Below are 23,047 nucleotides of genomic sequence, written 5' to 3'. Positions count from 1 at the left end.
TTGCAGATGACAGACCTGGCTCTGTGAGGCTAGGTCATATAAAAAGCACATCAATTTCATTTGCCACTGGCACTGAGCTGAAAAACAAATTAAAACTACCTGATGGCACATTCTAGATCCAAACCGATTTAGACAAGCCCAGAACGGACTGAATCTAAGGACATGGAGCTTATGGAGGATTGCTATGAATTTCTGTGCTTGGGTTCAAAAACAAGCACACAAATCCAGGATGGGGGAAATGTGAGAAGAAAATGCCTGGGCTTGAGTCCACTGTCCATGAATGATGAGTCACCAGTGTTAGGTGTCTGCCAGAGAGGCTGGTGAAATTGTGGGCTGTATTAGGAGCAGACAAACTGCAGCTTAAGGAGGTGGAGCATAGGTGCTCTCCCTATGATAGGAGGCTCACACCTGGGTATCTGCGTTCAGTTCTGAGACTTGAACCCTCAGAGGGCAGCAGGAACCAGGTGCGCCCACCTGGGAGTTAGTAACCAGAAGGAGTTGGCACTTAAAACCGAAACGTGGAAAAGTTAAAGACGCTGGCTGTATTTTGAATGAAAAACAAAAAGCAGGGAAAGGGTGTCATACTGGCTCTTTCCAATTCCCAAAGACTCTGCTGCACAGAAGCACTTATTATACACAGCTTCATGAGTCTGTAAAGTCAGGGCTAAGGTCTAGAAGAAGGGAGTATGACTTCATGTTAAACAAGAGCTTTCTTCACAATCTCAAGAACTATGGGAATACAGATGGACATAATGGGAGGTAAAATTGAGATCAGCCCCTGTCACTGGAGGTGATCAGGTACATAGAGTTAGAGTCATGTTGTGGAGTTTTGTGGGCTCTGGGCACCGTGGCTTCTGTGGACCCTTTGTTCTATTAAAAAATATTTTAAATTATATTTTACAACTATGTTGGTATGATGACAGACATAATCCATGCTACACTACATTCCTCTTGTACTTCTATTTTTAAAGTTTTTTAAAAATGTTTTTGTGGACCCTCAAGAGTCTTGTGGGCTCCAAGAAAGGTGTCTGTTGGGCCGCATGGAGAAGTTGTCCCTGAATGCAGCCAGCTCACCTAAACCAGCTTCAAGCTCCTATACTGGTTGGAAGGACGGTGTTCAGATCAGATCCCCAAACTTCCTCCAGCCTGAGGTTCCACAAGGTGAATTCTACCAAAGAAGACAGGAGTGCCCAAAATCTCTTTTCGAGATTGTTAACATGAATGTGTTTTAAAGGGAGCACAAGTTAAAGAACTATGTACATGCTTCGATGCCATTGTGTAAAAACTACACACATATACCCCAACTATTACAGATGGTAACCACTGAGACCAAGGTTTAAAGACTGGGGTGGAGATGAGGAATAGCAGTTCTTTTATTTGATAGCCTCTTATTTCTGTCCTGTTCAAATGTTTATATTTAACAAGGAGCATGTATCACTGTTATAAAGGTACTAAATAAAAACTATTAACAGAAGGTCTGTAAATTTTACTATAATTTTATTTTGAGTGGATGGGGAGGTTTGCCCAATATGCTATTCTTTCTCAGATTAGGAATACTCCATTGTGATGGGGGATGCTGTGAGGATGTCACAGAGCATGTCTGGGGTTTTCAACGCACAGAAAAACACATCAGAGATATCAGCAACACCCACGTTGCCACCAAGAACTAAGGTATAAAACAGGGCTGTAAGGGACCCCTTTACTCAGGCATCAGCCAAACAAACTCAGAAACAGAAATTCAGAAGCCACCTGCATTGACATACTCATCCTGGTAATCACAGGCGTGTCTACGTTTGGTCTGTATTTTCTAAAACTCTGTTTCTTTCCCAGGTAGAATGGCTGCTGAATGCCTTTGGAACAGGAGCTATGAATCACCCCGCCCTCAGGGCTAGGAAGGAGGGTGAAAAACTTCACAGAACTAGCACTACCGCACTACCGAGGAGCCTGTCCTCTGAGTTATCAACCATGAGAGACGCAACGCGCATCATGATCGCCCTCATATCAGGTCCCCTTTTCTGTTTCTGCTTTTCTGTTAATCAGTTCTGAGTTCACCACAATAAAAATCTTTGAAGGGCTGAATGCTTTTGAGACAAATTCCCTCACCAGTACAGGCTGTGAAGAGGATGAAAAAGGATGACAGTGGAAGAACGAATCATAAAGCTGACCCTAATTGAAGGAAAACAAAAATCTAAGGAGATGCCTATCCCCTGAAAAAGGAAAGTGGAAACAAACAAACAGAAAAAGAAATCCGGGAAATCTATTGACTGAAAATGACAAGAGTGGGGGAAAACAGGCCCCATCATAATTTTATAGCTCTGTCTATTGTTTAAAAGCAAAGAAGCCCTTTCATTCCCACGTTCAGGTGTGCACAAAACTATGTATTAAACACCTCCAGTCTGCGCGGCCGTGTTGGGTCTTTGTCAGGTGAAGAAAGCAAAGAAGGTTGGTACACCTTCCCAGGAATTCTCACTGAAGAAAACGTCTGGATTTTTTATATCTCTTGTGCAAAACAAACAGATTTCATTAAGTGATGTATATTGTTTTCCAAGGAAGAACCCTGCAGAGACAAAAACAAATAAGCAAATAAATGAAACAAAAATATGATTTTTAAAAAACCCAAATTCTTCCAATGCTAATTTACTTGTTATCATGGTTCTCTACAAAGGCAGAGATCACTAATTACAGGTTTTTCCAGAGTACACATTTCATGTCAAGATCATCCAATCCAAACAGTGTACGGAAAGCCTAGGCCTTCTCCTTCACTTTGCCCCCTACCCCACCCTACACATACGCCCCCATCTAAATGATACCCTTGGAAAGAAACCTACACATCTCATTTATCTATATTTTGCTTCCTCCCTTGCCTCCCTGTAACCAAATGTGAGCTGTTCTCTAACTGCACTGGAAAATCAGAATTTATTGTACATACGTTTGTGTTCCACTTAATAAAAAAACCTATATTTTAAGATAAACTTTGTTAGTAATTCATGAGGTAAGTGACTATTTATGCTAATCAGGCAGAAATATATTCTCAAGCATAATGCATTACATAAATTTGAATGCAAAATGTTCAATTATGAAGTAAATACAGGTAATGCAAATAATAAATTACCTCTAATAAAAATTATAAAAGATGTGTCTTGAAAGAGAGAGCGGCTTTAACTTACAACTGTGAATTGCTTAAAGAGAAAAGAATTAATACACGCTGAATTACTCTGATGATTATTTAGCACATAATTCACCTATTCGTAACGACTCCTAGTAATCAGAGTGTTGTTTCACATCCTCCAATATGAGGCAAGACTGTTTCCTCAGCAATTTTACCCTTATCAGATTATCTCGTCTGATTCTATTAATTTTCTTCCATGAATCTGCTAACAGTGATTTGTGATTTACTTACCCTGCTAACTGAAGACTGTTAAAAGGATTTATCTAACACTAGACCTAAGAACAGGGTACGCCTTATCATTCAGTTACTCTGAAGAACTCTTTCTCAAATCAATTTAGTTGGTTTCATAGTGAAATTTAGTGGACACTGGCTAGTTCTGCCCCATAAAATCAGCTCCTAAACAAAGACTTCAGACACTATACCTGATGCATCCCGTTCTATTCAGGTTATGGATGTCTGATTCCAGCATGATGTATTTGAGTTGCTGTAACTCACAATCAGGAAAAATATATTCCTTTAAGCTTTTAATCTTTGTAAGTTGGACATGTACAGGGGTTTTGTTTTTCACTTTTGCATGAAGTCGTTATGTATGTCCTGACGTGAAACTATCATTGTGTTTCTGATGTTACTGTGTCACAATATTCTATGCGATGCAACCCATGCCCTCCTCCCCCTCAAAAATCTTCTATAAATATTCATTGCTTTCAGAAACTTTAATACTACTGGTCTGCATTGGTCAATAATGACAAATGCATGGTTTCTAAATTACTGTATATTGTTCTACAGAGATTACTAGAGTATATATAGCAAGGGGATGTTAAGCAGTAAGAAAACACAGTTCACATTGTATTTGGATTAGATTGGCTTGGATAGAAGTGAAACAAACAATGTTAGCCAAGAAGTCTAAGGAAATGTGGCCCACTGTAATTGTACAGAATCAAAAACCTGAATAGTACTAATTAAAATGAGAGAGCTCAATTGTTATAAAAGAAATGCTGCTAACAGAGAACTGTAAATGTTTAGACACCCCTGTGAATCACTAAATAATAACGTAAAAAGGATAAAAATGAGAATTAAGTTGTAAGCCTGAGAGCACTACTGCTACACATCTAAAAAAATAATTCTGATCCTCTCTTTTTTTTTCCAGGAGAAAATGGGAGACTATAAAAGACCTTGCAATAAGAGAAATAAAAATACCATGTCTTGACAGCAGTGTACATAAATAAACCATAAAAATGTGCAGATAATAATATATTTAGCTGCCCAAACATGGGCATTTAATTTGTAGAAATGATATATAACAATGTAACAATTAGATACTCTGCCACGAATGTGTACGGCATAGTCTTCACCATTAGCAAATTTTGTGTATAAAATAATATTATTTATTATAATACTGCTTTCAGAGGCAGTGATCATACCTTACAGCTTTTAACACAAATATGATGCAAAGGGATTAAAAATATATCATAAAGTAAATTCCTTCTAAATATACTTAAATTCCTATTTTACATGAAAAATATAAACTTCAGACATTTGTGACTACTGACTTTTAAAAAGACCTAGAAAACTATTGTTATGGGCAATGTTAAATGACATAATGCTTATGTTATGGAAAGTGTGGATTTTCCTCTAAATACATAAACTATAATCCCTTAACTTCATTACTAGGTAAAATATTGTTAAAGAGAAGGAAAACAAGGGAATTCTGCTAGGTTGCATAAATATTGACATAATCTTCACTCTTTCTTCCCCAAACTGGTAATAGACATAGTTTATTCCACCCAACAAAATGCTCCTATAAAACCAAAACTACCCTTATAAACAACTTCTCTGCAGTCTCGATGAAAAGAAACATTACTTGTCTGAAAAATACGGACAGCGCTGCCCTTTTCAGATTAGGATGTGCCTACAAATCTTTTGGGAAGTCTCCCATTAAGGATTCCTGGGTTTGCTCAAACTGAAGGCTACCAGGATCAGAGAAATTAACACAGGTCTAATCTGGTGCAAGGAGCGAGTGAGAGACACCTGAGGTTATAAATAGCAAAGTATGCTACGGGGTGGGGAAGACCATTCTGAAGTGCAATGTTCAAGATGCTGGCTTAATATATGACTAAGTGTCAGAAGTCAGGTTTTCTGAGAATTACTTTTCAGATAAACAACTTTATAGCACTGCACTTAATCTTACTAGAGACATCTCATTTATCACTGAATTAAAAGTAACTTTAATTCTATTGATATTGCCATAAAGCCCGTTGAAAATCCCTCCTGGCACTTTTAAAGGGTTTGGGGCCCTGTTACATGGGGATCCGCTTGCAAAGGTCTCAGCCAGAAATTACACCTGGAGGGTGTCTGTATCCCCTGGCCTCTTTGTCAACAATCAAGAAGAGGAGGGGCAAAAATGATCCCTGCATCTGCCAGCACTTTCTTCGGCCCCTTTCCTATAGAGTCGGGTTCTCCCACTTCAGTCAAACTAACTTTCTGTGCCTCTTTCCTCCTTCCACATTGGGTAACCAGCTGCTTTTCACTTCATCGACAAAACTGGACACGGATCAATTTCAACTGACCTTTGCCGAAAGGTGGCGCTGTTGAGGTAAAAACCAACTCGCTCCAACAATAGTTTCCACGCTTCGGTCTTTTTGCAGGCTTTTCAGAATTTTTTTTTTTTAATGCACCCTCCTAGAGTCTCCCCCCACCCCCCCGCCCATAAAGTAAAATAAATACGATTAACAACACCAAATGCATTTCATTAATTGAAGGAATCAACAGTCCCAACTTCTAAGCAGGCGGACTGGTCTTCCAAAGGCCGGGTCGGTTTCAGGAGCTTTCTCTCCAAATAAATCTCTGCTTCTTCGACTTGCCTATCGCTTTAAAATCTTAGAAACAGAGTTAGTTGTTGGTTTTCTTCTTTCTCTTTTCTTTTTCTTTCTTTTTTATTTCTTTTTTGCATACACTTTAACAGAATCGATCTAGAAAATTGAACTACTTATTAGCATTTGCAACTGGGGTGGGGGGAGCAGCCTCCCCCAGCCCACCTCCCCCCCCCCAACTCTGGGTTTCCGGGCTAGTTCCAGAAACCGCGGTTTAAAATTTAACCCTTCGAGGGGAGCTGGTGAGGGCTGGGATATTGTTTTTCCCCCTTGCTCCCCGCCACGATCAAGTCCGAAATAATTAAAGGAAACGTAAAAGTGCAAAGGGCGCGCCTGACCCTGATAAACAGAGGTCAGATTTCGTAAGGGGATGGGTGAGTGTGAGAGAGAGTGTGTGTGTGTGTGTGTGTGTGAGAGAGAGAGAGAGAGAGGGCGCAATCTGAGTCTCAAAGGCCAAACTCTGGCCAGTTAGGAGCCGGAGGGCTGAGCCCGGCTGACCTGACTTTGAGCTTCCCTGGAGTTATCTCGCATAGGCGCTCGGTCCGTCCAAGGGCACGCGACGCCAGCGGGCAGCCAGTCCCCGTGAAGAATGGCCTCTAACCAACTTATTTTACCTCCTTTTAAAGAGAGTGATAAAATGGGCTTTCTCTCTCCACGGACTCACAGCATTCCGGGCAGGCGCACGGCGGGGCAGCGTCCAGCCCGCAGCCCCGATCCGGACACCCCAGCTCATCCCTCGCTTCCCGGTCCCTTCCCCTCCCCGGCCGCCCGAGAGAGGGACAAAGAGTTGCGGCCAAGTTTGAGCGCCGGGCACGGCCAGGCTCAGGGAAGGAAGGTCCCCCGGCAGACACCTGGGTGCCAGAGGTGGTGCGAGGAGGAAAAGCTGGGAGGCGAATTCATAATTCTAGGAGTGGAGGGCAGGCAAGGGAGGGGAATCAGGCCAATCCCAGCCAAGCGAGCCCCTGGCGAGCTGGGGCTCCGATGGAAGGCCTGTCTCGCGCTCCAAAGAAAAGCAAACCGTCCTTCCAAGTCCGCCCGGGTTGCCGAAGCCCCTCTGGAAAAACTCCCTCCCCTCTTACACCAAACTTTGGGCCGGGCCTCGTTCCCTCCCGGGTAGGCAGCGGCGCAGGAAGGGTTAAGCCAGCCCGTCCCAGCTGACAGTCAGCTGATTGGGCCCTGATTGACAGCTCCGAAAAGTTTCCTTGTTTCTATACTATTATGCTAATCGCGGCCGCTCTCGCCGCCTCCCATTGGCCCGGAGTGCCAGTCAATTTCTCATTTGGACCTGACGTCACGAGTGCTATAAAACTCAGCAATTGCTTTAAACTCTTCTTGCTGGATCAGAGGCTTTAAAATCTTTTTTCATCTTCGAGCTGTAGCTCGGGCTGCTTGTCGGCTTGGCCTCCCCCTCCCCCCTTTGCTCCCTGCCTTGTCTTTCCCCAGGACTTCGCTATTTTGCTTTTTTTAAAAAAAAAAAGCAAGAAAGAACTAAACTCCCCCCTCCCTCTCCTCCAGTCGGGCTGCACCTCTGCCTTGCACTTTGCACAGAGGGAGAGAGCGCGCGAGGGAGAGAGAGCGAGAAAGAGAGAGAGAGGAAAGAAAAAAAATAATAAAGAGAGCCAAGCAGAAGAGGAGGCGAGAAGCATGAAGTGTTAACTCCCCGGTGCCAAGGCCCGCGCCGCCCGGACAGACGCCCGCCGCGCCTCCAGCCCCGAGCGGCCGCCGCGCGCGCCCTGCCTGCAGCCCGGGCCGGCGAGGCGAGCCCTTCCTTATGCAAAGCGCGCAGCGGAGCGGCGAGCGGGGGACGCCGCGCACCGGGCCGGGCTCCTCCAGCTTCGCCGCCGCCGCCGCCGCCACCGCAGCCCGCGGAGGACCTTCCCGAGCCTGAAGCCGCCGGCTCTGCGCGCAAGGAGGCGAGCGAGCAAGGAGGGGCCGGGGCGAGCGAGGGAGCACATTGGCGTGAGCAGGGGGGAGGGAGGGCGGGCGCGGGGGGCGCGGGCAGGGCGGGGGGGGTGTGTGTGAGCGCGCTCGGAGGTTTCGGGCCAGCCACCGCCGCGCGAGCTAGAAGCGCCCCAGCCCGGCAAGCTGGCTCACCCGCTGGCCACCCAGCACAGCCCGCTGGCCCCTCTCCTGCAGCCCATCTGGCGGAGCGGCGGCGGCGGCGGCAGGAGAATGGCATCAGAACTGGCAATGAGCAACTCCGACCTGCCCACCAGTCCCCTGGCCATGGAATATGTTAATGACTTCGATCTGATGAAGTTTGAAGTGAAAAAGGAACCGGTGGAGACCGACCGCATCATCAGCCAGTGCGGCCGTCTCATCGCCGGGGGCTCGCTGTCCTCCACCCCCATGAGCACGCCGTGCAGCTCGGTGCCCCCTTCCCCCAGCTTCTCGGCGCCCAGCCCGGGCTCGGGCAGCGAGCAGAAGGCGCACCTGGAAGACTACTACTGGATGACCGGCTACCCGCAGCAGCTGAACCCCGAGGCGCTGGGCTTCAGCCCCGAGGACGCGGTCGAGGCGCTCATCAGCAACAGCCACCAGCTCCAGGGCGGCTTCGATGGCTACGCGCGCGGGGCGCAGCAGCTGGCCGCGGCGGCCGGGGCCGGCGCCGGAGCCTCCCTGGGCGGCAGCGGCGAGGAGATGGGCCCCGCCGCCGCCGTGGTGTCCGCCGTGATCGCCGCAGCCGCCGCGCAGAGCGGCGCGGGCCCGCACTACCACCACCACCACCACCACGCCGCCGGCCACCACCACCACCCGACGGCCGGCGCGCCCGGCGCCGCGGGCGGCGCGTCCGCCTCGGCCGGTGGCGCGGGGGGCGCGGGCGGCGGTGGCCCGGCCAGCGCCGGGGGCGGCGGCGGCGGCGGCGGCGGCGGAGGCGGCGGGGGCGCGGCGGGGGCGGGGGGCGCCCTGCACCCGCACCACGCAGCCGGCGGCCTGCACTTCGACGACCGCTTCTCCGACGAGCAGCTGGTGACCATGTCGGTGCGCGAGCTGAACCGGCAGCTGCGCGGGGTCAGCAAGGAGGAGGTGATCCGGCTGAAGCAGAAGAGGCGGACCCTGAAAAACCGCGGCTATGCCCAGTCCTGCCGCTTCAAGAGGGTGCAGCAGAGACACGTCCTGGAGTCGGAGAAGAACCAGCTGCTGCAGCAAGTCGACCACCTCAAGCAGGAGATCTCCAGGCTGGTGCGCGAGAGGGACGCGTACAAGGAGAAATACGAGAAGTTGGTGAGCAGCGGCTTCCGAGAAAACGGCTCGAGCAGCGACAACCCGTCCTCTCCCGAGTTTTTCATGTGAGTCTGACACGCGATCCCAGCTAGCCACCCTGATAAGTGCTCCGCGGGGGTCCGACTCGGGTGTGGGCTTGCTAGTTCCAGAGCCATGCTCACCACCACCTCGCCCCCCACCCTCACCGAGTTTGGCCCCCTTGGCCCCCTACAGACACACAAACACGCATGCACACCACACACACACACACACACACACACCCCACACCCTGCTTGAGTTTGTGGTGGTGGTGGCTGTTTTAAACTGGGGAGGGAATGGGTGTCTGGCTCATGGATTGCCAATCTGAAATTCTCCATAACTTGCTAGCTTGTTTTTTTTTTTTACACCCCCCCCCCACCCCCGGACTTGCACAATGTTCAAAGATCTCAGCAGAGTTCTTCATGTGAAACGTTGCTCACCTTTGAAGCCTGCATCATTCACATATTTTTTTTTTCCTTCTTCCCCTTCAGTTCATGAACTGGTGTTCATTTTCTGTGTGTGTGTGTGTTTTATTTTGTTTGGTTTTTTTTTATTTTACTTTTGGAGCTTGCTGTGTTGCCCCCCTTTTTTCCAACCTCCACCCTCACTCCCTCTCAAACCATCTCTTCCGAGATGAAAGAAAAAAAAGCAAAGTTTTTTTTTCTTCTCCTGAGTTCTTCATATGAGATTGAGCTTGCAAAGGAAAAAAAAATGTGAAATGTTATAGACTTGCAGCGTGCCGAGTTCCATCGGGTTTTTTTTTAGCATTGTTATGCTAAAATAGAGAAAAAAAAATCCTCATGAACCTTCCACAATCAAGCCTGCATCAACCTTCTGGGTGTGACTTGTGAGTTTTGGCCTTGTGATGCCAAATCTGAGAGTTTAGTCTGCCATTAAAAAAACTCATTCTCATCTCATGCATTATTATGCTTGCTACTTTGTCTTAGCAACAATGAACTATAACTGTTTCAAAGACTTTATGGAAAAGAGACATTATATTAATAAAAAAAAAAAGCCTGCATGCTGGACATGTATGGTATAATTATTTTTTCCTTTTTTTTCTTTTTGGCTTGGAAATGGACGTTCGAAGACTTATAGCATGGCATTCATACTTTTGTTTTATTGCCTCATGACTTTTTTGAGTTCAGAACAAAAAAGTGCAACCGTAGAGCCTTCTTCCCATGAAATTTTGCATCTGCTCCAAAACTGCTTTGAGTTACTCAGAACTTCAACCTCCCAATGCACTGAAGGCATTCCTTGTGAAAGATACCAGAATGGGTTACAAATTTAACCTGGCAAACATTGAAGAACTCTTAATGTTTTCTTTTTAATAAGAATGACACCCCACTTTGGGGACTAAAATTGTGCTATTGCCGAAAAGCAGTCTAAAGTTTATTTTTAAAAAAGAGAAATCTGCCCCATTATTTTTGGTTGGTTTTATTTTTATTTTATATTTTTTGGCTTTTGGTCATTGTCAAATGTGGAATGCTATGGGTTTCTAGTATATAATTTAATTCTAGTTTTTATAATCTGTTAGCCCAGTTAAAATGTATGCTACAGATAAAGGAATGTTATAGATAAATTTGAAAGAGTTAGGTCTGTTTAGCTGTAGATTTTTTAAAAGATTGATGCACTAAATTGTTTACTGTTGTGATGTTAAGGGGGGTAGAGTTTGCAAGGGGACTGTTTAAAAAAAGTAGCTTATACAGCATGTGCTTGCAACTTAAATATAAGTTGGGTATGTGTAGTTTTTGCTATACCACTGACTGTATTGAAAACCAAAGTATTAAAAGGGGAAACGCCCCTGTTTATATCTGTAGGGGTATTTTACATTCAAAAATGTATGTTTTTTTTTTTCAAAATTAAAGTATTTGGGACTGAATTGCACTAAGATATAACCTGCAAGCATATAATACAAAAAAAATTGCAAAACTGTTTAGAACGCTAATAAAATTTATGCAGTTATAAAAATGGCATTACTGCACAGTTTTAAGATGATGCAGATTTTTTTACAGTTGTATTGTGGTGCAGAACTGGATTTTCTGTAACTTAAAAAAAAATCCACAGTTTTAAAGGCAATAATCAGTAAATGTTATTTTCAGGGACTGACATCCTGTCTTTAAAAAGAAATGAAAAGTAAATCTTACCACAATAAATATAAAAAAATCTTGTCAGTTACTTTTCTTTTACATATTTTGCTGTGCAAAATTGTTTTATATCTTGAGTTACTAACTAACCACGCGTGATGTTCCTATGTGCTTTTCTTTCATTTTCAATTCTGGTTATATCAAGAAAAAGAATAATCTACAATAATAAACGGCATTTTTTTTGATTCTGTACTCAGTTTCTTAGTGTACAGTTTAACTGGGCCCAACAACCTCGTTAAAAGTGTAAAATGCATCCTTTTCTCCAGTGGAAGGATTCATGGAGGAATAGGGAGGCAGTAATTCAGGGTGAAATTATAGGCTGTTTTTTGAGGTGAGGAGGCTGGCCCCATATATTGATTAGCAATATTTAATAGAGATGTAAATTATGACCTCATTTTTTTCTCCCCAAAGTTTTCAGTTTTCAAATGAGTTGAGCCGTAATTGCCCTTGGTGGGAAAACAAAACAAAACAGTGGAACTAGGCTTCCTGAACATGGCCCTGCGCTTCTGATCAGGGGCAAGCCCATCCAAAGACAGAGGAACCAGACAAATATGGCGCCTCAGAGGTGGCTTGGGCACATAGGCATTTAATGGTAAAGAGAAACAGCGCTTGCCTTTTCACTAAAGTTGATTATTTTTCCTTCTTCTCTTACACACCGTGATTTTCTTGTTAGCAAGGCCTGACAAGATTTAACATAAACACTTTAGACAAATCAAAGTTGTTTGTTTTGTTTTGCTTTTCTCTTTAACATTGAAGGTCATTTGTCTTAAATAGGAAAAAGAAAATCTACTCCTTACTTCCATAGTTCCAAGTACGTATCTGGTTTAAACTGTGTTATCAAATCATATTTCACCATGAATATTCAGTGGAGAACTTCTCTACTTAGATGAGCTAGTAATGATTTCAGATCATGCTATCCCCAGAAATAAAAGCAGAAAATAATACCTGTGTGGAATATAGGCTGTGTTTTCATTTATTGGTATTTACCCCAAAATAGGCTGTGTTTGGGGACTGACTTAAAGATCACTTGGAAAGACTCAAAACTACCTTCACTAGCAGGACTCCTAAGCACTGACCTATTTTTAAATGACACAAATTCATGAAACTAATGTTACAAATTCATGCAGTTTGCACTCTTAGTCAACTTCCCCTAGCACACTAATAGAATGTTAGACAAAGCCAGCACTGTTTTGAAAATAGAGCCAAACACGATGGCTTTTGTTTTGTTTTTTGCAGTTCTTAAAAAAAGATAATATTGCAAGTCTGACTGAAAGACTTATTTTGAAGAAAACAGGTTGTGTTTGGTGCTGCTAAATTCTGGCCAGTTTATCATCTGGCCTTCCTGCCTATTTTTCACAGAACATGAAGACAGTGTATAACCTCGACATTTTGACCTTCCTTTATGTGCTAGTTTAGATAGGCTCCTGAATCCACACTTAATTTTGCTTATCAAAAGTCTTAATAGTAAGCCTTCCCTCGTGAGCTTGAAGTCAGTGTTCTTGACTCCAGATATTTCTTTCCTTTATTTATTTATTTTTTTTCCCTGATCACAACTAAGAGATACACAAACTCTGAGGAAGCAGAAATGGAGAGAACGCTTTTACAAAAATCTCGGCATCTGATGAAAGATTTTAGGCAAAGACATTCTCAAAATAAGAGGGATATTCTGGATGTAGTTATTGCAGTTACCTCATGACGAATGAGGCCTGGATTGGGAGAAAAATACAGTTGTGTAGAATTAAACATTTTGGTAGGAATCTACAAGGCGGTTGAATATAATAAACTTTAGAAAATCAAGTGCAGAGGTGCTGGCAAAAATGAGGTTTGAGCGGCTGGCTGTAAGAGAGGGTTAACTCCTAGTAAAAGGCATTTTTGGAAATAACAGTTACTGAAAACTTTGAAGTATATAGTGGGAGTGGCACACAAATACATGTTTTTTGGTTTTTTTTTTTGTTTGTTTTTTACAAAGAACTCTTAAATCCTGAATAAGTGCTGTTCATTACAAATAAGTCTCTAAATTTAAAAAAAAAATCATATGAGGAAATCTAGCTTTCCCCTTTATGCTGCGTTTGAGTCTTTGTCTAAATAGTGTTAAAATTCCTTTCATTCCAATTACAGAACTGAGCCCACTCGCAAGTTGGAGCCATCAGTGGGATACGCCACATTTTGGAAGCCCCAGCATCGTGTACTTACCAGTGTGTTCACAAAATGAAATTTGTGTGAGAGCTGTACATTAAAAAAAAAAAAAAATCATTATTATTTGCAGTCATGGAGAACCACCTACCCCTGACTTCTGTTTAGTCTCCTTTTTAAATAAAAATTACTGTGTTAGAGAAGAAGGCTATTAAATGTATAACTTCCATAGTAATTAACTATGCCACTTGTCTGGGGGTTTCATAGAGACCCGTAGAAAAGCGCACTCCTGCTTTTCGATTTATGGTGTGTGCAAGTGAACAGGTGCGATGGTTTCAACCTGCCATACTAGTTTTAAAAATTCACTGAAATTACGAAGATACATATATATGCATATATATAATGGAAAGTTTCCCAGAATGCAACAGTTAGCATTTTAAAAGCATATATAGGCATGCACATTCTAAATAGTACTTTTTCATGCTTCATTGTTTCTCTGGCAGATAATTTTACTAAGAAGAAAAATTGATATTCAACTCCCCTTCCCTAAACAAATGCATGGGCAGAGGCTCCAGTGGAGCCGAGCCCCCTGGTTTTCTCGTAGGCCCTAGACAGTATTGCGCTTATCAGTGATGTCAAACCTGCCCATTTGTCAGACATAGCTGTAAATGAAAACAATGTGTGGCAAAATACAAAGTTAGTTAAATACACACCCTCTGTGTGATTTTTTGCTCCCTTTTCTTTTTTGCTTACAAACTCTCAAAAAAAAAAAAAATCACCTCCTTTAAATTTCCCTGGCTTCTTGCACGTTTCCCTTTTCAAAAACCATGTAATATTTTTTTACAGTGTATCTGACACATTAATATATTGACATCGAATAGGCAGAGGTTCTACTTTTGCCTAGCAGATAAATCTGTTATGGAGACATCATTTCCTCACTGTCTCAAAGCCATAACTACCTGGGCGCCTTTCAACACAGACCCCTCCGATGGGAAACGGTGTTTATTACTGAATGCAGGATGCTCATGCTCTGATCTTTTCTCCCTTGTGCCTTTACCCCAGTCATTTTTACTTAGCAACACCAATTCTAGATACTTCTGTTCTGAAGTAGAACCTCCCCCTTGCCACACCACCAGTTTTCTTGCTAAAAGCAGTGGACAGAAGGCAAATCGTGGTCACCCTTACAAACATGGCACACAGCTGTCTCGGTAGCTGCATTCCCAGCATGTCCTGGTCTAAATATCTAGAGTTGCCTATGACACATTCAAAGGTTCCCAAGCACAGTACATTGGGAGTCTTTTGCTGTTGTGGCCGTTGTTTTTGTTTAGGCCAACTTACTTCCGTATTCACATACTCTTGGCTTTATGAAATACACTCCTCCAGTCTACTAAGCCAATCAATATATTTAAAAGTCTGATTGCCACATGAGTCTCTCTCTCTCGCTCTCTGTATCTCTCTCTCTCTCTCTTTTTGTTTTTTTTTCTGTTTTGCCTGCCGGTAAAGACTGAGATAGGTTGGAAGACTAAAATACATGAGTACATGAGTGACAACCTTCAGCCGTCTGATTTCCATGCCAGTAAAACACACAACCAAGCTCTTCTTAGTGCTGCTAATATAAACATTCACTAAGAGGGGATAGGAAGTGAGATTTACCAGCTTCACATTGCTGATTTGCAAGGTTCCCCACTACGATTCTCTGTCATTTGATTTTTCAAAAATAATTTTGTCCTTCTCTTTGAAGAAATGTCTTAGTTCTTTTGTTTTGGGTTTTTTTTAGAGAAGTTTTATCTGCAGTGATAGGCTCCAATTTTTATCTCCTCTGATTATTTGTCAGGATGCTGCATGAATAATTTGGGGCCTATGCCTTTCTCTTTCCAAGAGAAACTTGGAAGTTGATTTCACTCTTAGCCCACCCTAAATCTAAAAGAAGATATCCGAAGTTCAGGCAGGCCATACAGTAGTTATAAAGGAGGTGGTCCAGGTCCAGCCACCTCAATCAGGATTTGTTTGTTTTGAAGCATTGGCTTAAAAGCAGAGCAAGAGCCTTAACCTACCTTCCCATAACATTGCTTTTCTCGCTTTTGATACAAATCTTCAAAATTCAGACATCAAACAGCCCCAGAAAAGGGGAATTCTCTCCAGGCGTTGCTCCGCCCCAGCTCCTGAACAAACCCAGCTCTGTCTAGCATTTTTTCCCCTAGCGGGGGTAGGGGACAGGGTGAGAGAATTTCAGTCTCCCAGGCTGTCTCATGATTGTTGGGGCATAAAGAAACACAGTCCTGCCACAAATTTGGAGCATCTTTACCCTTTGGAGAGGAACAAAACAAAACTAAACAAACAAATCAAATTGCTTTGCATGAAGGCGTAGCAAATAAAATCTCGGGCTCCCTGTTCCCTGCACCATTTGTAGGAGGTGAGAAATGAGGGAAACAAGAGAAAGGAGAACTTTAAAAGCAGGAGGCCCAGGAATAATCCCTGTTACCAGTGTGAATTTCACTTGCTCCGTGGCTAAAGTCAGACCTAGTGTGCATGCACGTATGGCAGAAGTGAACTAGGCTCGGCTGTCCATTTCTTTAAAATACGTTCACATGTTTCCTTTCTGAAAACAATCTTGGGGACCAAACCCCAATGGAGAGATTTGAGGAAATCGTTAATGTCTTAACATTGGAGTATTTATAAATATATCAGTCTGTGCTTTGATGATGGTGACATTTTGGACCAGCCAGACATATTGTGCCAATATTTAAACGGTCATTGCAATAGTTTTGTGACATCATGACAGTATTTTATTGTTTAAATTTGAAGGCCCTCTGTGTGTTTTCCATAAGTATGCCCAAACGAAAAAGGCTGAGAGGGGAAGAGCAAACCAACAACACACAGAAATAAGATCTTTATATGAATTTTCATCAGAGTCGTACAGTTTTAAGAAACTCACAAAACACATTTTCCACGACTATGACTGGAATGCACAGTTCCTTACACAAATCATAGCATTTACTGAGCACCTCTTCTCTTGTTCAACGCAGTTAATTTTCTTTTCCTTCATTTTTATTAAATAACAGTTTTCCCAACAATTAGAACTATGGATTGCAAAATCACATTCCTCCCTTCTACAGAGATGCACCTTAGATAGATCTTCAGTTACAATTAGAAGGAGCATTAATGCAAGAAAGGAGGATGAAGGAGTCATGTCTGCTGAGCTTTGGGAAAAAGAGTGGAAGGAGAGGAAATAGTTTTCTGTATTTTCCCCTGCACTCCTCGACCTGCCCCTCACCCCCCAACCCATGCCTTGGTGTGAGCTGCAAACCGGTGATTCGCATTCTGAATTTCTCTATTCTAAATATTCTGATTACCAGCCTTGACCGTTTCCAAGCGAAGATTCCAAAGAGCCATTTTTTCCTTGTGGTTGGTGCTTTCCATTAGGGAACAGGAGAAGTGATGAAACCTTATAGAACTGGGTGGGAAGGAGTGAAAATCACTCTCCTTCCAGAATCCCCAACCAGGATCGTTGTAAAGGGAACACTGGCCTGAAAAATTAGGTCAGGAGTTCAGAGTCCCTTTTTGCAACCAATAGTTGTCCTGGTTCTCTGCATGACCTCAACCACTTCTTGAGGCCTGTAGAAGTGGGTTTCTGACTTTGTTGGAGGGATTCTGCAGAAGGAAAGCAGGCAGAGGATCCCAGGACAATAGGCAACCCCAAACTAGGCCCAGAGAGCACAGGAGAGGAAGGGACCTGCATGCAGAGGCTGGGAGAGTATGGCCCGGACTAACAGGCAAACCTTGGCTTATGACCTCCAGTCACCAGCGGTCAGCTCCGGGTCATTCTGAGTCCCCCGAAAACCTTCCACCAAGAAGGATGTTTGCAGTGTGACTGACAAGCCACTGACAGGTTGTGAGTTCTCCACAGAGTCCTAGAAACAACAGTGAGGTCCTTAGCACCAGGGTCTCCACCCTTGCCACCTGACTCCTGTCAAATCTCAGAGTCCTTTCCATCATTTCTGACACCTTTTCCTCCCATGCCTGGTCATTCCAGGGCCATGAAAGAGCCTCAGAAGGCACTGTCCTCAGGCCAACAAGTGGAGGAAGCTGAGGTCTGGGACCCAATAAGTCACCTCCGCCCCTGTTTAAGTGTAGACACAGACAGGTATGGGGAGAAGGTCCGTCCGGGGAGCAGCACTGGAAGCTCAGTTGCAATCTTCAAAGCTGGCCAGAGCTTTTGGTGCAATGGTCTTGAAGCCTGGAATGAAGGAGAAAAAGGCAGAGAGGATGCTGAGTTTGTCGCCTCTCCCAGTTTCTAAGAACAACCCTCCCTCCATGCCCCTCCATCATCCCCCACCACCGCCCCCGGTTACCCGCGGGCCCCAGACAGGAACACCGCATTCCAGTCCTTTATGCATGGGTTCTGCGGGGCACAGTGGCCCTGGGCATCACTGCCCGAGCCTGGTGGCTGCAGCTGCTTGGGGCTGGGTGTGCTCCCCACCCTCTGGGGTCCCCCGAGCGGTGTACAGCAGGTGCGCAGGGACTGGAGCCCAGACAGAGGGGGCGGGTCCCGAAGATTGCCTGAAGCTACCGCGTCCCTCAGTCCTGGGCAGGGCCTGCAGTCCCAGACCCGCGGCAGAGCCCAGGGAGCCAGTGCGCTCAGACGCCAGCAACACAGCGCCCCTCGGAGATGCCCACGACGCCGCCCGACGTCCGGGGGCGCTAATGATGGCCGCACGCAGCGCGCTCCCGGGCCCCGCGCCCACCCAGGCTGCCGCACCCCTGCAGGAGCTAGGATTGTGTTCAAATTTGGTTTAAAAAGTCAAGAGTACTGCCCTAGCGGAGCGAGCTCCGGGGATATCAAAACTCCCTGGTGCGCCGCTCTCCTGGATGGGCGCCTGCAGGGAGGGAGCAAGACTCGGTACCCGCATGGCTCCGCCCTTCACCTTGAGATCCCCTCGCTCCACCCGATAGCGGCCCCGGGAATCCTCTGTAAATAAGAACATCAGCTCCAAATCATTTGATTTTTATTCTATTAGTTTTCCGGCCCATTTTCCAGATTTTTTTTTCTTTCTCTTTCTTTTTTCTTTCTTTTTTTTTTTTCCTTCTTCGGTTAGAGACAGAGTAAGAGGGAAAAAGAGAAAGGCAAGAGGAAAGGCAGATAGCGTATTTAAAAATCTTTATGGAAATCTCGATACGGTTTGGGGTTTCCGTGGTGTAGTTTGATGCACATTATAAAACAAAGTCAGTCAAGCAAACTTTATGAAGATTGCTCCAACAGCGCCAGGATGAGGGTCCTGCCTGCATTCTTGGATTTCACACAGTTCTAGACACATCTCAGGCATCCAGGAACTGTCTCAAGAGGACAAACTTTTAAAACCACTACTTTCAGAACGGATCTTTTCCATGAGGGACCTTTTTCTTAGAGGGACCCTCGGTTTGTGAGAATACTTAAGTTAGGCAAGTATCATTACAACTTAAAAAAAAAAAAAAAACTCCTTTTTATTCTCTCCGTCTCTCTTAGGGAAGGATTTCTATGTAAATTAGTATCTATATATAAATAAATATATTGAAACTAAAACAGATAAATATATTGAAACTAAAACAAAGATGTCAGTATCTGAGAAGCTTTTTACACTGTCAGATTTTTTGTGTAAATCTTGTTTTTCATAGACGACGGAAAAACCCTTGGTAATCATTCTAAGATTAAATATGTTAAAACGTGATGTTTGTGTCTTTCCATCTTCAGGCATTCACTCCAATATATTTTTTAATCTGCCTTAAAAACAATTCATTCATTCATTCATTCATTCATTCATTCATTCATTCATTCCTGGAACCCTTTAACACATTAGGGAGGGGGAAAGCTATTAAAAGATAAATCTGGCCCCGTGTGGTGGCTCGTGCTTGTAATCCCAGCACTGTGGGAGGCCGAGGCGAGCGAGCAGATCACCTGAGGTCAGGAGTTTGAGACCAGCCTGGCCAACCTGGTGAAACCCGGTCTCTACTAAAAATACATCAATTAGCCGGGCGTGGAGGCACGTGTTTGTAACCCCAGCTACTCAGAAGGCTGAGGCAGGAGAATCGCTTGAACCTGGGAGGCGGAGGTTGCAGCGAGCCCAGATTGCGCCACTGCACTCAAGCCTGGGCGAAACAGCAAGACTCCATCTCAAAAAAAAAAAAAAAAAAAAGAAAAAGAAAAAGAAAAAAGAGAGATAAATCTACAGTTCCCACTTTATGAAATAAAAATGATTCGAAAGGCAGAGTTCATCGGTCAACTCTGTCCTTTGGTAGGCATGCGCAGAACCTGAGCTGAAACTGCTGTCTTAGGGCAATCCTCCCACGTAAAAGGCAGGTAAGCTCCCTTTGCCCGACTTTCTGTGACTCCGAGCAGTGTGGAGACACATGCTGACAGCCCGCGACACATTTTCAGGTTGTGATCCCCATGTTAATTTACCGCACTGTGCAGGTAATGAGCCCTTTTAAAATCTTCCCTGGAATATCAGTGCACGCTCCTGTGCTATTTAAAGAACTCTTCAATTGTTAGGTAAACAGATCCAAGTATAAGAGCTATGTGCTGGTAGACATCTGGCTTAGATTACTTCATTGCGGCCCAGCTCAAAAATCTCTCTTACCCCTACGTGAGACCTCCTTTTCCCCCACCATCTTTCCCCAGTAACTGGTCTGAAGGAAAGTAATATGAACACAGAAACTGCAGTGGCTTTTGGACGCTATTCATGTGTGCAAACAGAATCTACCTCGCCTCCCTTCTTTTGCTTTGATAACAGGATGGGTTCCCCAGGTGGCCAGAGTGTAGAGGTCATCTTGAAGAAAATGACACCAATGATCTAAAAAGGACATCTACTTTATGAGATTTCAGGCAAGATGCCAAATATCGCATTTAATGAGGCCTGGTTTTTTTTTCTTCAAAAATAACGGAGACTATCAATGATATGGCCAGGAAGGCAAAGGGGGTGTTTTGCAAAGCCTACGTCCAATTATTGCTTTGTAATAATTTTCTAAAATTGAAAAATGCCTCACAAGTATATGATCTCATGTAAATATTCCTTGCCGAAGCTTAACATATGTTTGCAGTGCCCCCAAGGAATTACAAAAATATTCTCCCCACAATCTCTTAAGCTTTTAAACTCGATTCACTTGCGTTTCTAAAAGAATCTGTTGTTTCTAAAGATTAAAAAAAGTAATCCTATAGGGGAAGTTTTTTTTTTGTTTTTTTTTTTGTTTTTTTTTTTAAAGAGATTAGCCATCTGAACTTCAAATGGAGAACAACTGATACTGATACACTTCCTGGTTTTATCACTTCAGTCTGTTTCTTATTTCTTTCCTATTATTGTTTGCATAGAAATTATATATTTGGCAAAAAATAACGTATACTAATACGTGAAGGAGAGTAGTTTCTACCTTAAGATTTGAAAAGCATTTCTACACAAAATGTGAATAAATGCATATAATGTATTTGGGGCAGCTTTGACAGATACAAGGGTAAGAATTTATTTATCTGAGTGCTTTGGGCATAGTCTTACCATTTAGATAAAGGGCATTTGAAGGAATTAGAGGGTTACGCTGAATGAAAATGTAAGTAAAGAAAGATTATATGTTCCGTTACAGCAGCCTAGAGAATTCAGCAGGTGCATGAGCATAGCATATTTGTTCACACCAATTGTAAAGTAATCCAAATAAAAGTGTGGGGGATTAAAGAAAAATAACTGAGTATCTATGTTGGAAAAAGAATTAGATTGACTTACTAGTTTATCACCGTTATTGTACACAGATTTTCTGTGACCATGTTGAATTTTTTAAATTAGATTTTAAATATATTTTGACAGTCTGAACTTGTACAGTGTGACTAACTATAGGAAGAAATGACAGGTCTGCTTTGTTATTAAACTGCTGTCTGGAAAATATTGGACTCTGTACAGTAAATGATAATTATTTTGCCACTTACATTAGTACAGCTAATAGCAATAAGGGTTTTTTGAACCATAGAAAGCTAACTACTTTGAATTACTGTGCTTTGTTATTCACTGTGAAGCAAAAAGATTTTTTTTAAGCAACCTCATTTTCATATCACCGTTCTAAGCACTCCCTGCTACTAATTTAAACAGGGCAGAAGTTAATAAATAAAGAGGCGGTATCTAAGCAGTTCTATTTGTTAAAAGAACATTTGCAGTTAAGGTCAGTGGTGCTGGCAGAATAGACAGAGCAACAGAGGAGGCTGGGGGAGATGGAAGAGAAGGAACCCTAGCACACACCAGTGGAAGCTGGGCCAGTGTGGTTCTTCGAGGGTTGAGCAGCCTGAAAGCACTTGAGAGAAGCTATCAGAAATGATTCTAATCCTTCCCTGCTCTGAACCCAGAATCTCTTCACTCCCTTTGAACTGAGGACAGCTTCAAAGCTGATCCAGGCTGCCAGACAGTGGGTTATGGCTATCTCAGCCTCCTGGTTGGAGAGCAATATTCAGAGGGAATGAACTTGTATCGCAGGCCATTCCCTTCTACATCAACCCCTCCTCTGGCTTGGCAGGGTTGAGGCCACCACACAAAAGCAAATGGAACAAAATCACTCTTCTTTTGGTGTAACTCTGCCCTTTTGATAGATAGTTAGGCTGCCTGTAGCATACTGTTCTTGAAACATTCTTCGTGGTTATTAATTACCCTTTGTTTATTTTAATATATTTACTAAATCAGGTACCCAAGGGAATCCTCTGCATCAGTGATGTGAAAAAATCCAGTTGCCTGAAGTCAAAGAGGTACATCTTGACTTTTGATTTGCATGTGCTTGAGTTTTTTTCTTTTTCTTTTTTTTTTTTTTTAATGAAGGGAAAAGCAAGGAAGCAAACAAAGAATGCTGCTGACTTTTTAGATGTGAAAAGTTCCTGTTTCAGTAGTTTTAGTATTTGGATTTCGTGTGTCATGTACATGGTGATGCTAGATGCCAAAGAGGAGTGATATGGGAGATAGATGTGAAAACCAGCATGCATTTATTTTTTCTGTATTTATTTCATTACATCCATGTGTTATGTCAAGCTACTAATCCAGTTTGGGTAGATCTCAGATCTTCAGCTTTATCCAACGTCAGTCTATTGACACTCAAAGAGCTACTTCTTGTACTTGAATGTCAAATAATTTGGGTGAATCTGTGAAACTAGTATTCATTGCTCTTGGCCAGTTTTGCTGGGGCCTCATAAACATTTCAAATTTACAGTCACTTATAATTCAGTTCATGCTCACATTTGGACATTTTAGTGTAATTTCAAAGCACAGTATGTCCCCACTTCTGTGTCCAAATGTGGCTATGGATCCCCTCCCCACTTCAAAACAAGAAAGAAGGGGAAGGAGGAGACGGGTGGGAAGCTGAAACCTGATTTTCATCTATCAAAATAATGGAATTGAGCTATTTAAATGGGTTTTCAATTACAAGTGTCCCAGCATGAATTTTATTATGAACCCTCTTCATTTGGAAAGCTAGACCAACATTCTTACACC

At 43.5% G+C, this 23,047-nt stretch overlaps 1 protein-coding gene and 1 long non-coding RNA gene across 5 annotated transcripts in view; one reads left to right on the top strand and one right to left on the bottom strand.

Annotated features, from left to right (window-relative positions):
- Positions 1-1,482: 1,482 nt before the first annotated feature.
- LOC135968882 (uncharacterized) lies at positions 1,483-7,161 on the bottom strand. Its single transcript, XR_010583897.2, has 2 exons — positions 5,737-7,161; positions 1,483-2,557 (listed from the first exon to the last, which is right to left on the bottom strand). It is a non-coding gene; the product is annotated as an uncharacterized lncRNA (long non-coding RNA).
- A 212-nt stretch (positions 7,162-7,373) lies between these two features.
- The window catches only part of MAF (MAF bZIP transcription factor), a 391,888-nt gene continuing 376,214 nt past the window's right edge, over positions 7,374-23,047 (top strand). For 2 of the 4 annotated variants that reach the window (XM_045381904.3, XM_074026757.1), the window contains exons 1-2: positions 8,103-9,329; positions 22,250-22,311. In XM_045381904.3, the coding sequence (XP_045237839.1) occupies positions 8,212-9,329; positions 22,250-22,283 (1,152 nt within the window). In that variant the 5' untranslated portion in view covers positions 8,103-8,211 and the 3' untranslated portion in view covers positions 22,284-22,311. Of the gene's footprint in view, positions 7,999-8,102; positions 9,330-13,547; positions 13,759-22,249; positions 22,312-23,047 lie in introns of those variants that run through there. The other 2 variants (XM_045381903.3, XM_005592863.4) reach the window with 2 other exon arrangements.

The sequence above is a fragment of the Macaca fascicularis genome, chromosome 20 (assembly GCF_037993035.2).
Source record: "Macaca fascicularis isolate 582-1 chromosome 20, T2T-MFA8v1.1".
Lineage (NCBI taxonomy): Eukaryota > Metazoa > Chordata > Mammalia > Primates > Cercopithecidae > Macaca > Macaca fascicularis.
Note: the sequence above shows the minus strand (reverse complement) of the source record. Positions and strands in the feature narration are given on the sequence as shown.